General features: G+C 40.4%; 2 protein-coding genes across 2 annotated transcripts; both read right to left on the bottom strand.

Annotated features, from left to right (window-relative positions):
- Window positions 1-234: 234 nt before the first annotated feature.
- On the bottom strand, window positions 235-1,005 carry TMEM81 (transmembrane protein 81). Its single transcript, XM_010296611.1, has one exon. It carries the CDS (start codon window positions 1,003-1,005, stop codon window positions 235-237), a length of 771 nt encoding a protein of 256 aa, XP_010294913.1.
- A 3,487-nt stretch (window positions 1,006-4,492) lies between these two features.
- Window positions 4,493-13,112, bottom strand: RBBP5 (retinoblastoma binding protein 5). Its single transcript, XM_010296610.1, has 12 exons — window positions 12,944-13,112; window positions 12,401-12,541; window positions 11,739-11,901; window positions 11,169-11,278; window positions 10,871-10,990; window positions 10,442-10,595; window positions 10,260-10,331; window positions 9,603-9,720; window positions 8,741-8,810; window positions 8,398-8,627; window positions 7,894-8,088; window positions 4,493-4,518 (listed from the first exon to the last, which is right to left on the bottom strand). Exons 1-12 carry the CDS (start codon window positions 13,084-13,086, stop codon window positions 4,493-4,495), a joined length of 1,542 nt encoding a protein of 513 aa, XP_010294912.1. The 5' UTR covers window positions 13,087-13,112.
- Window positions 13,113-13,118: the final 6 nt, after the last annotated feature.

Genomic DNA, 13,118 nt, shown 5'->3' with positions numbered 1-13,118 from the left:
TGCCTTGCTCCATTTGGAGCTACTGTCTGCACTAGTCCATTAAGACTCAAGCTCTGGTGCTACAGTCCTGTACTAACTTACCAGACTCTGAAGCTTAAGATAGTATTTGGTAATAAAGTCGGTCAGCCCGAAAAAAAATTACAAACATCGCCATGAAATACTGCATCAATACTAATAAAGAGACAGAGACAAGCAGTTGTGTTAAATCTCAGTTCATTTCTCTGCAGCTTTCCTTCACAAAATCTTCTGCAAGAAGTAGAGAGCCATGCTCACCAAGACACCTCCTACCACTCCACTTCCAACTCCTACCAAGCATTCATAAAACAGTTCTCTTTGCCAAAAGTGCTGCTGCTCTTGCACTTCTTCATGGGTGCTGTTTTCTGTGTTTCCTTCCTCCTCATTTGCTGCTAACTTCTGTTCCCAGGTCAAGGATTTTTGGAAGTTCAGATTCACTAAGTCATTTGGGATCACTCTGACCCCAAAGTAAACCCTCTTGATGACTCTGAATGTCTTCAACATCTGCACATCACATCGGTAAGTCCCTGCATCAGACTCCCTGGTAGGGGAAAATCTGATGACAGAATCTGGGGTCTTGAAGGGTTTGAACAGTAGATCATTTGTGGTGATGAGACCTTGGGCAAGCCTCCATCTATAGCTATAGGCTCGGCTACCAAAGTCAACTGTGTCCAAGGTCAGGCAGCTGAACTGGAAGGGTTTGCCCACAGGGACAGTGAAGTGGAGTAAGCCACAAACCCATCTGGTCAGGCAGTGGGACCTGCGCAAGGTACAATTCCTCCTCTCTCCGTCGGCAGTGATCTCGCACATCTCCTCCAGTTTGAAGCCCGGCCCACAGGTGACGCTGCAGGATGTGGTGTTGACTACAATTTTCACTACAGCTGACTTCAGCTCTGCTGGGATGGTAACTTTTTCAAAGGAAACTACCAATGGTAGATAGAAAGCACAAAGTAACAACCCAAGGATGTGGCTGTTCCGCAAGGTCTTCATAGCGGGGTTATCAATCAGACATGCTGCTTTCTAAAGCTGCGCAAATTCAGCAGTCAAAAAAACCCAAACCCACACATCATTCTTGGTAAACCTTCAAACTAAGTATTTCTGAAATTCCACCAGCATCATCTTCAAGACACAATCCTTTTGTTAGGAAAAATCTTCCAACAAGACAGGCTCAAAGTACAAGGCTGCTAAAGAAGATGCAACACGTTACTATGTCGGTCAGAGTGCGAATCACAAGTTCCAGTTCTTGTAACACAGCAGCAGGATGTTTTAACCCACTATATTCCAGTGATTGGGGTCTGTTTGACAATTTAAAAAAGGATTAAGTCCTCCCTTCTCTGTAAGATTTTACACACTATTTTAAATTCATGTCCACTGTGAAGAAGTACTGTTCCAGTTTAATTTTCCCACCAAATTATAAAACGATATAAGTAATCTCTAGCGGAACCTTTAAAACAATGCTGTTGAGAATAAGGAAATCCTAATTCTTTACGCAGCACCTGCACAGTTGTGTCTTGTACACACATATCCCAAAACCTAAAGTACTCCCCAAATTACCAAGATCACAGTAACAGTTATTTCAACCTCTAAATAGTCTGATGGCACTGACATCAAAGGCAATCTGACAGTATTTTATCACTGGTGATATCCATCTCCACACAGGGTTCTGTGAAGTTGCTCACGTTTCCGTGAGCCCGTGTTCCCAGGGGAGCAGTGCTGAGGTCACAGTCCGGCTGCGTGGGTCAGAATGTGGCCCCAAACCTTCCAAGGGAGAACAAAGAACTCCCCCAAGTCTGAAGCCAAAGCGAGCCTTCTCAGATGAGGACTCAGCATAAAAGCATCATATTAGGCTCCTGACATCCACTACCAGACTCCGAAAGGATTCAACAGTACTCGCCTCATGGCAGCACTCAGAGCTGCGAGCCTGAGCCCCGTGCTCAGCATCAGGTACAGCCACCGACTTACACATCTGAGCCAAAATCTCCACATTCAACTAGTGCATCTGTAAAACAGAAACCACCTTTGTGCTGCCATTGCAGCAAAATGCTTGAAGAGGTGACATCCCAGTGTAATTCGCTTAGTGCTCAAGCATCCCGAAAGAGTAACGCGCTACTAAAAACGTTCTTCATGAAAACAATCAAAGTTACTTGTTTTTGATGGAGTAATTGAACTGCGGTCAAGGCAGTTCTACAGTCAGTGTCTCCTTACCAGCAACTGAATTATGGACTGCAGAAGGGATTTGGATTGCCATGTTCTTCAACAGCTCTGCTAATGAATATCCCTATTTCTAACACTCCTTAATTTATTAAAATGAAGGCTTCCGAAGATCTAGTGCATGTATTTTCCACATTCAGTTTCCCTGCAGGTGCACTCTACACCCCGCACACTTTGTGTTCAGCTCCCCTTTCGCATGCCTGTCTCAGAGCGCCTAGGCTGCACTCAGCCATACAGGGCTTTTATTAGACTACAGATTTACTCCTGCCTCTTGAAAAGAGATCATCAGACAAATGCCACACTAAAAAAAAAAACCAAACACCACCACACCAGCTGTGGTGAAGGCACAACATGTTTGTGTTTGCCCTGGGGCTGTATTGTATGATTCCTAAACATTGTCACAATACAAACATTCACAGAAGTATCGAAAAGCCAAGACTTACCCATTGACTTTAGGAAATAAAACATACCTCTTTATTTACAAACACAAAAACTAACATCACTGCTATATACTACCATCAAGTCAGTATCTGACAAATATTGTACAAAACTACAGATACCAAAAAATAAAATAAAAGATGGAAGAAAATAAACCAAGGACATATACACTGTACAGGCAAGTTTTAACACAAATAAAGGCTGGAGTCTGTGGCAAATTGTATGCTTTAAAACAATCTAGAGAACCATTGCCTGTGCATCTCTTAAAGCTTGTGGGGTCAGCCACACCACATATGGGTGGATTTGACATAACAGTGTTCCAGGAAAGATGTGAGTCATCCTACAAGCAGAAAGAACAAAAAACCCTAATACTGTACACAGGGGAATGAATTTCATTAAATGAAGCAGGCCACCATACCAAAGCCATAAATTAAAATACCAGTTTTAAAAAACCTTCTGATTTAAAATGTCTCCTCTCTTCCCATGCTTATATCTCATGCAACTACTGCATACTTCCGACTGCAAATTAATAAATCTCTTTATGACTCCTCTTCTTGGTTTTTAATGTCTGCAGGATATGTTGAAAATTTAAATACGCAGTGATAATCTCAATAATTACATCTGGGGAAAAACTGAAAGTAATTGCATAGGAACTATAAAAGTCTATAAAACAAGGGGCATTAGGAATGAAAACTTTCTTTTAATAGGCGGTTGGTCTAGTACAGAGAGGTGTCAGGCTGTAGGTAACGGATAGGGGAAGTGTCTCTTCCCATTCCCACAAGGAAAATATCACAACCGTCTGTAAGAAATAAAAGGCTAAAGCATGGCTGGGAATGAGCTGTTAGTAGCATTCATCTTCCTTCCATTCTTGATCGAGAAGTAGGAAAAAAAACCTGAAAAACTACTGTTTCAGTCCGGAGAAATATTGGTTCTGTTTTTTCTCTAACTGCCAGTACCTACCAGCTAAGGAGGAAACCAATTGTTTCTGGCAGGGTATCTCACAGGAAAGAGACAGAATAAAAACACTTGCAAGGACAGAAAGAAACTGCCAACACAGCTTTTCATACCACAGGCTAGAAGAAAGCATATAAACTGAGCATTTTATCTAGAGCTACTTTAACTTGTTCCTTTTTCCCACAAGCAGAGTCATCCTTCATGTCTAAAATATTCACAATATGAAGATTCATTCTTTGCAGACTTCAGAGGGTGTCGTGATTCTTCACATTAGATCTCTATCCACTTGAGATTAAATCAAACCTGGCACATAAATCAGCAGCAGTGTTTCACTAAGCATGTCAGCACAAAAGACATCACACTGAGCTAACAGAAAAGCTGATAAGGGAATGCAGCTGGCATAGAAGGACTTACAACTCACTGAAACAAAAATTAACAGCAAAGAAAGGGAAGTTTGCAGGATACAGTGTCATACGGCATCAGGAATAAAAATACACACTTTGGGTATTCTTCAATCCAGGAACAAAAAAAAAAATTAAAAGACAATGGCTGATAAGCTCTGGAGTGGCAGAGTGATAGGTACCAGCTCACATTAGAAATAGTTATATATGTCAACACAAAAGCAGTCCAATTAGTCTCTTTGCAAATTGCATGACCTGAGAGTCAGCATCTTACACTGTTCCATGAAGAGGCAGTTAAGGAGGAATGAAGGCCGTTTCCTCTTCCATATTCATTTCTTACAAAAGTCACTCCCTGAATCCATGAACAATCAGTCTGCTGTATTAGTCAGTCCATTCTGACTGAGCATTGCATCTATTTTCCACATTATGGTGCCAATATAGGAAAGAATACAGGAAGATAAAGAAGAGTGTCTTCATAACAATTCTGAGATTGCACCACCTGCTAAAGAGATCAAAGACAGGTGAAAAATAAGTAACCAGACTCAAACAGATGTTACCAGAAACCAGAGACCACCAAATATGGTAGCATTTCCAGAAAAAAAATGAAACAGAACAAGATTTTGTAGATAAAGCCATTGTTTTCAGAATGAGATATCATCAACAAGATACTATCTATGACAAATCAAGATCTCCAGTATTTCTGCATTCATATTTGAGATCACGTCACAAGCATGGACAAGATGGCTAAGCAACTCTGAGCTTTTACTGCACAAAGTTGCAAGCAAACTTACCTGGTATAACATTTTTTGATTCATCAATCCCAAAATCTCAGAGCAAAAGCGCAACTGAAAACAATAAGTTTCACCTAAGTTTGGGTTAAACCAGATTGCCATAAGATTTTCTTCTAAAACTGTAAAATGGATCAAGCTTCTCACTTCTGTTTACACTGAAACCTGATTTTGACACAGGAGCTTTAAGAAGACGACCTTTACTGCCAGACTGCACAGCACAGTGACACAGACACACTTGCACCAGGCTCCAAGTCCCAGCCATGCAGCCTGCAGAAAGACATTGTATTATGGCACATCAGCAAACAGTTTCCAGAGGAGAAATGCTTGTTGTGTGACTGTTTTAATGACCAATTAGTTACTTCAGAAAGCAACAGCACAAGAAACTAGCAGAATTCATGCACGAGAGGCAGAAAAAGCAGTCTGGCTCCAGGATCCCAGGCAGGTGGCCATTGGAATTTGGAAGCGTGTATTTGTAAGCAGTGGAACACCAGCAACCCCAAGAAAAAACTGGCTGCCCAAAATAGGAATTGTAAATGCAAGCCATAAAGAGAGCAAAGGAAGACAGACAGGAACTTCATGGACTAAAAGACTCCTGTGAGTTTGGAAAGATCCAAGTGACAATTTCTTTCAGTGGACAATCTGTTCTTCTCATAGCGTGACTCATACAGATACTTCCAACACTGACTACTGAGATCTACTGCGTGGATCTGTTAGATCCTCTTAAGCCAACAGTACTGTAGAAGGAAGCCCAGTAACAGGTCCTAATGAGAGACAGAAGTCCATCATAGCGATATTGATTATTTGCCTATATCTCAATCAAGTTAAAGAACACCATAATGGAAAAACACCTTAAAGTTGCTTATAGGCAATAAAGACTACAAGTAAATTTTAGAAATATCTACCATCTCCAGTAGATGAGTAAAGTAAGTAGGGAATCGGGTCTAGATCTATTCGTTTGTAAGAAAAGAAAATTTCCATTTTACAGTGTCCAAAAACCTAAGCTAACTGTAACTGACACAGGTATGTACATCCCAAGCTCAGCTGCAGTAAAATTCCACTGTTGTTTCTTCTAGCAAGTCAGACTATATTATAACAACTGTAGGAGCATTACAAGCAAAACCACACAAAAATCTTTCCAAACATGGCTTTGCAAGGACGTGTGAAAAAACAAGAAAGGAGTCTGTCTAGAATGCTGTTTCATTTGAAACATGTTAGAAGAAATGGGAGTATTATTTTCCCAGCTCTCAGCACAGACCGACGCAATAGTGATCACAGGCTGCAAGAAGAAAGTACACTGAGATCTGTCTACAAGTGTAGGTCAAGCAAATTCATAAAACAAGTTAATAACAAAGTTACATAAACACAGCTTGAAAAAGTTAAACAAAAAATACTTGCTATTAAAACTACTTCTCTGAAAACAGACTGCTTATACAGCTACTTAAACATGGAAAAGTCAAAACATCCAGCATTGTTTTCTTGAGGCAAACTGATGACTGCAATTCGTTTTGGAAGCCACGGTGTTAAGTTTCCAGTACACGATCCCTTCTCATTTATAGCCTTTTGCATACAGTCATGTTAATTAGCAGTGTGATAAAAGAAAGCAATCAACAGGCCTACTGATAAAACTAACGGTTATACTCATTTGGTCTTCAAACCGGTCTTGTCCGTCCAGCATGGTACAACAGAGCGGTCAGAACATGTAACAGATGCCAGCAAAGACACCTGAGGATCCACATTATCCAGATAATGATCCAATTCCTTACTATCTTACTTTAAAACATACTGGATGCCCCCTAATGACTTGAGAAGTCAAAAGAGAATCACCCTGTCTGGTAAATCTGACACTAGAAGCTAATCAGTATGTCCCAGGCTACAAACGGGGTCTAAGGATATTCTTGGCTATCCGTTTAATTTCTGGGTTTTGCAAGGTTGCAGCATGAAAGGATTAAATGGAAGCCCAGAAAACACCCACCATTTTTTTCCACGTATAGACCAAGTTACTTTTATCCCCATTCCTTTTTTCTGCAAATAGCAATTATCAGTACTAGTTACAAGCAACGTAACAGGGGCTGAGCAGGAAGGACAATGAGCAAGGTGGGTAGCATAGGACCAGCAGTGAAGGAAGGAAGGGGGGGAAAATAAAATCACTTCTCTACAGTCTCAAGTCCACAGCAGCAGCTGCTGAGTTCAAGGAAATGCAAAATTTGATCTATTACATTGTGCCTTTGAAACTGTCTATGTATCAACCCCGAGTTCTTCATTACAATCTAAAAGAATATGGAGCTTAATCCAAATGTGTGCTTTCTTTACTGTGCTTGCGTGAACTTTTCCCAAATAAGAAGCTGAAGTAGCAAATGAGACAGATGGGAATTACATAGACTCTAAGTCTGGGCGCCAACAAAGGTGACTGCAACAGTCCTGTTTTAGTACACAACCAACAAAAATAGACCAAAAAAAAAAAAAGGAGAAAAGTCCACCAAAACCTATCCTCATTTACAGCAGCTGTACTTTCTGGAAGTTAACTAAGGCTGCTGTACAGCTAGGAATAGAAAATTCAGCTCCTGAATTTTATCTCAGGGTTCGTTTATCAAACAGACCATTACAGATGTTCCATTTCCTAGTTCTGCTTGCAGAACTTTTCTGTTTTTTATCACTCTGCCTAGTATTGATGGCACAAAATTATCAACTTCAGCTTCAGAATCCTTCACTATTTACATTTTCCCCCCTCAAAATCGATCCACCAAAACCAAATATTATTACTGTTTATGTAAGAGTTGATAGAAGTTATCAAAAAGATTAAAGGTTCAAAAGATTTCTTGCTCTTGAAATAGTGCTGAATCTCTATTAAAAACCCTACAAGCTCTTTATATGCAATAAAGCTGATATCCATGCCTGTGTTATTACAAATATTGAAAGCACTTCCACTTTAAAAAATATAAAATTTTGCCTATCCTTGACAGCAGCTAAACATTTAGCGAGCAAGTGCCATTTGGAAAAACAAAATGCTATGACTATATTAAGTCAGGGTCTGTACAAAGCAGGGCCACCAAGCAAGCCAACGACGCTCACGCTGGGTTCCTTACCTGTCAAAGGCTGTCCCAGCTCCGCCTGCACTTTACCCTTCGCTGCTCCTTCCAGAGGTAAAGCACCTCTGTCCCCTTTGTAGAGTTTCGGTTTAAATGGAGAATCTTTGTCTTTACCTTTTGATCCTTTAGGCCTGCCTGCTTGCTTCTTCTTGGATTTACCATCTCCCTTCACACCCAGCAGCGGATGGACTTCTGTGGAGAGACAATGTGTTGCCAATGTGAATTATCCCTTAAGATGCTTATATCAGCACATACAGCCCTTGGTGTTAGATACAAAAAGCATTAAAAATTACAGTTTCAGGAGGCCTTCATTCATTCCTAGCTTGCAAACTGCCAGCAAATTTGCAGAGTTGGTGGCTATTAATAACTGTTCTAAGAAGTGACTTCAAAGGAAGGAGAAAATTACGGAGAGAACTTCTGGTTTTCAGACAAAGCTAAGGCAAAGCTAAAAACCATCGCAGCTGCAGAACAGGCACCAAAACAATGGCAGCTTCTACGCACCATCATTAGGTACTCCTTGTAGTTCAATGTTGGTGGTTTTGGGCTTCTTCTTTGGTGCCTGAGGTCCATCAGAGGAGGACTGCCTCTTCTTCTCAGAACCTATTCCCTCATCTGTTAAAGAACTCTGAACCGCATCTGGCGGAGGTCCATAGGGGTTTTCTTCGGGATCTTCAACTTCAGGAGCAATGGGTAAGTAAAGCAGAGCCTTGGAATCCTCCAGTTCTTCATCGCTGTGAAGGAAAAAAATTGCTTTAATTTAAAACTAGGGGTTATTATGACGTATTATACAGGGAATCTTAGTGATACATTTTGTATTCACACTTTAAGCAAAACATTCTTTCACCTGCTACAGAAGGCAGCAATGGGATCCACACTAGTTACATCCACTTCTTCATCTTCTGCAGCATCAGCACCTAAGAACCACAGAAAAAAGATGAATTAAAGACAGTAAGCAAAAGGCCAAATTCCTTAGAAAGAATGGGACTGACTGTACTAAAGTGTCTTAGCATGCAGAAGTGAGAATTAAAGCAGAAAGCAAACCTAAAGTATTTCCTCTTAAATTCATCAGGTTTTCATTTTATTTTTCTATGTTCTAATACAGACCTAGTGTAATAAAACACCAGTAATAAAGGTAGATAAAAGATTTACAATCTTCTAAATGTTTTGTTGTTTTCACTAAACTAGTTCTGAATCTGATGAAATTTATTTTAATGCTTAATTCCCACAAGCCAACGTTACACTTGAATACTAGAAACTGCTAAACAACAAATTAATCTAAATACACGAAGTGCTACAAAGCCTGGTAATGAGGACAGCTCTGTGGTACGCCGGGAATAATCCTTATTTCTTTCCATAGTTTAACCGTAGCCTTTCAAAGTACCCAATTTTTTGGCACCACCAAGTGGCCAGGTTGCACTGCTTTTGATTCAAATTCAGCACTGCTGCTGTTGAGAGCAAGCCTGCACAACACATGTCCATTTGCTACCGTTTTCTGCTTAAATGTGTATTTTTATTTCTAAAAAAATGCTGTATGTCAATTGGCAGGAATCATATTGATTGCGTTAGTTCATACATCTTCATTTATCTACTCTTGTTTCACCATTTAATACAGATGTACGCTACCGTGACCACTAGTTTTAATTTTCACTATAGTCATCTAGTCAGACTACAAACTGTTTGCTACATAAAAACAGTTTATGCAGTACCTGTTTGTTCTGGTTCGCTCTTATCTTCATCTTCAATGTCAAACTCTGACTCTCTCTCTTCATATTCTACATTTTCATCCAGCTCTTTGAAGTCAGGCGCAAAGGCACTCCAGTTTTCCTAAACCACAAATTCAAATCGATTTTTCCCTTATGCAAAGGAACAGCAGCTATAGTGAGGACTCATGCAATTACAATCTCATTTTTGCATTAAAATCCCCCAAGCCACACACAAGATCACAAAAAAAATTTAAAAAACACAAAAAAATGAAGCCTCATTTAGGTCTGCAGTCAGATGGCAAATTAGGAGCTGCACAAGCTAGTTCCTACTGAAAATACAACATTTTAATATTCCTTAAGTATTGCAATGTATGTCTGTATGTTCAGATTTCCTGTACTTAAACAACACATTCAGAAGGACACCATTCTCACATAAAACGTCCCTGTGACAATATTTAAGACTTAACGCGAAGCTTCACTAGGTCAGCAACTGAAGTACGAACGAGTACCCTCCTCACATTCATATGCCAAGTTAGGCAGGTGAACTTAAAAAGCTTGTTGAATGGGGATTTAATAAAGGATTTGAAAATGCAATCATTCAGTCTACTAGGATGGATATCACTGGGGAATTCTCTTAAGGAAATGATCTAAAACGCTTACCACTTGATTCTGAGCCCATATTGACACAACACCACTCGAAATAGAAGCTATGATCGGTCGCACAGGATGCCACTAGATTTATTTGAAAGAGAAAAGAGAAGGAGCTTAACTGGTAAATGGAATTAAGAAAGCTTAGTTTTCAAAATAACAGGAGACATAGTAATAGCAGACAGTTTTCTTACTGCTACATCCAAGAGCAGCTCTCCTCTGGTCCCGTGGAGGATTTTCACTAGGTTTCCAATACTCTTCTCCCAAATGTAGAGGGCATGCTGCCGTGCTGAACCTGCCACTATGTATTCGCCATCACCAGAGAAACAGCACTTCTTCCACGGTGTCCTGCATGCGAGTTAAACAGTACAACAGCACAACATGGAGGAGGGAGGAATGTGGAGTGGGCTGGTTCTTCAGACTGAGATCTTACATACTGCCATGCACAAATAATATTTTAAACATCAAATCAAATTGTGACAAACAGGTTTCAGATGAAAGCATCTGTCCATTACACTGAATAAGACACTGAGCTACCCTTCACCCAGAGACTCCCATTAGCATCAAGCACACAAACCTCACCTTTTCAAATCAGGCTGAGCAGTCATCCTGCTGCCTCATACCTGTTCACTAAATCCTGCAGCTTCTGCATTGGTTCAGGCTCCCCATCTCGTCCACAAGTTAGAATTTCACGGCCATCATAGACCCTGATTATCCGGTCAGCTGTGTTTATTAAAAAGCAGCTGCAGGAAGGAGGGCACAGAACATGCATTGCATTAAAAGACTAAGAAAATAAAAAGAATCAGAATATGTTCTATGAAGGAACTGTGGAGGGGTTTAAGACCTTGTATTCACTGTCAATCTACCCTATAGTTTTCAATTCACCTTTAAAGCTACCACTTCATAGAGAAAGTAACTCACCTTCCTTTCCGTGCAAATTCAATCGATTTAATAGCTGTGGTGTTGCTGGTTCCAGTTGTCACTCTGAAGGAAGCAACAAGATCCTGAGTGTCTGTTTTTAAGACCAAGATCTGAAGATTAAGGAGACAGAAGGCAATCAGTGTCTTCATTATAATTCATTCCCCTTTTGGTACCTTTCACATCAGCTACTAACCCTGACAAGAGAAGCCTCAGCAATCTACACAGGAATAGTTGGGATTCTGCAACTGTAGTTTCTACTACAGTTTCTGCGACAGTTCTGCGACATAAACATTGGTTTATTTACACTGGAAAAGGATCCAACAAATATGGTCAAACAGCAACACAAAGACCTAACTCAGACAAAGTATTACTGTCTAGAGATCTTCAAAGATAAAATGTGATGCTTTATTCAGAAGCTCGTATCAGCGCAATATCGATTATTCAAAAGACATTCAGGAAGCCTTATTTGTGTATTAAAACAAAGAATGCAACCCAGAAACGTTAAGCATCTTGATAAAGACAGGAAGTAATCTAAGCTCCTGCATCCAGTGCCGCCTGCTAAAGTCTCACCTTCCCCTTGGCATTGCCCGTATAAATGTATTCCCCTCGCCTGTCAAAGGAGGCCACAACATTGAGATCAGAATCATCATCCACAGGTAGGACAACATGTTTGGAGTCTGACAGCGTTAGCATCACCGGCGCCGACTTCATGGGACAAACCAAAACTCTGTTTCTGCAAAGCAGAAAAAGAGGAGTTAGTAGTTTCTTCTCTGGAAAAGATGTTTCCATGTTTGGAAATAAGAAAAAAATCTCAACCTATATCAAAAAATGCAGAATACTGTTGTATTTTTATTATCTTATTTCGTCTTTGTTACTTTAATCACAACATGACGTTTAGCTGGTGTCTACTTTCATTTCCTTTCTTTTTCTAGAAGCTTCTCCAAGTTTATGCAGTAACTTGTAAACTCAACAAGGCATTTCTGTACACATTTCTAAGAATTATTCTCTTGTTTACTCTCCTCCCTTCCTGATATTTGCATAATAAAAAGAGCCACAACAAATCCAGTTGGAGTTCTAATCACAAAAAGAAGATACACTGACAGCATCTACTAGATTCGGAAAAACTAACTTTGCAAACCGCAATAAAAAGAATTTAATAACCTTTAGTTCTAGCAAAATCAAAGCAGTTCTACCACAATGGGAGCATTTAACCTTTTTTTCACAGGACTTACTGGTCTCGAGGGTGGTACTGAACTTTCAAGATAGGCGAGGGAAATCGAAATCTCTGGTCGCAGTCTCCGGAAAGCACATCCCACTGGGACACAATGTTATCGGTCGAAGCACTCACCAGTTTGTGACCATCTCGACTCCAGCTACAGTAACAAGAAGCAGTCCAAGTAAAAGTTACTCCTTAAATACATAATACATCTACAGATTAACATTATCAGACCAAGCTATCAGGCTCAGATATAAATCTGTTAGCCTGAAAAATAACGTAACATCCAAAAACTCAACAGGCATAACACATTTCCAAACTCTCCTAATCCTAAAACATAATCGAATATCCCGCAACGGGCTGGCGTTTCAGCAATCAACACACCCAGGTGTTAAGAGCTGTCAGGATATCAGAGCACCTGATGCTCAGCAAACACAGGCATGGACAAATTCTAACAAAAAATGAGAATAGCCTTTCACGCCTGCTGCATCAGCTACAAGCTCTCGTACAACTAAGTATTGAATTCAGTCTTTCAGAGAGAAAAAGTGTCTTTTCTCACCATAACGAGCAGACGGGGTGAATGTGAGCGCTTATGATTTTGGCGATGCCCCTGGTCAGGAAGTCCCAGATGACGATGCGCCCGTCGTTGCAGCCCACGGCGAGCAGCGTGCCCCAGCGGTTGAAGGTGCAGGTCAGGGCCATGCTGATGCAGTCCAGCGTACCATCGGCCTCCT

The sequence above is a fragment of the Phaethon lepturus genome, unplaced genomic scaffold (genome assembly GCF_000687285.1).
Source record: "Phaethon lepturus isolate BGI_N335 unplaced genomic scaffold, ASM68728v1 Scaffold57071, whole genome shotgun sequence".
NCBI classification, from domain to species: Eukaryota; Metazoa; Chordata; class Aves; order Phaethontiformes; family Phaethontidae; genus Phaethon; species Phaethon lepturus.
This window is presented reverse-complemented; position numbering and strand designations above follow the sequence as displayed.

What these genes read in the sequence shown, in the direction of transcription:
- TMEM81 (XM_010296611.1), bottom strand. Translation starts at nt 1,005, where the DNA reads ATGAAGACCTTGCGGAACAGCCACATCCTTGGGTTGTTACTTTGTGCT.
- RBBP5 (XM_010296610.1), bottom strand. Translation starts at nt 13,086, where the DNA reads ATGGCCCTGACCTGCACCTTCAACCGCTGGGGCACGCTGCTCGCCGTG. An exon ending in CACCCCGTCTGCTCGTTATG is followed by an intron (nt 12,542 to 12,943) that starts GTGAGAAAAGAC and finishes TTGTTACTGTAG; the next exon opens with CTGGAGTCGAGATGGTCACA. An exon ending in GCTGGGACAGCCTTTGACAG is followed by an intron (nt 4,519 to 7,893) that starts GTAAGGAACCCA and finishes TCTCTTTAGCAG; the next exon opens with GTGGTGCAATCTCAGAATTG.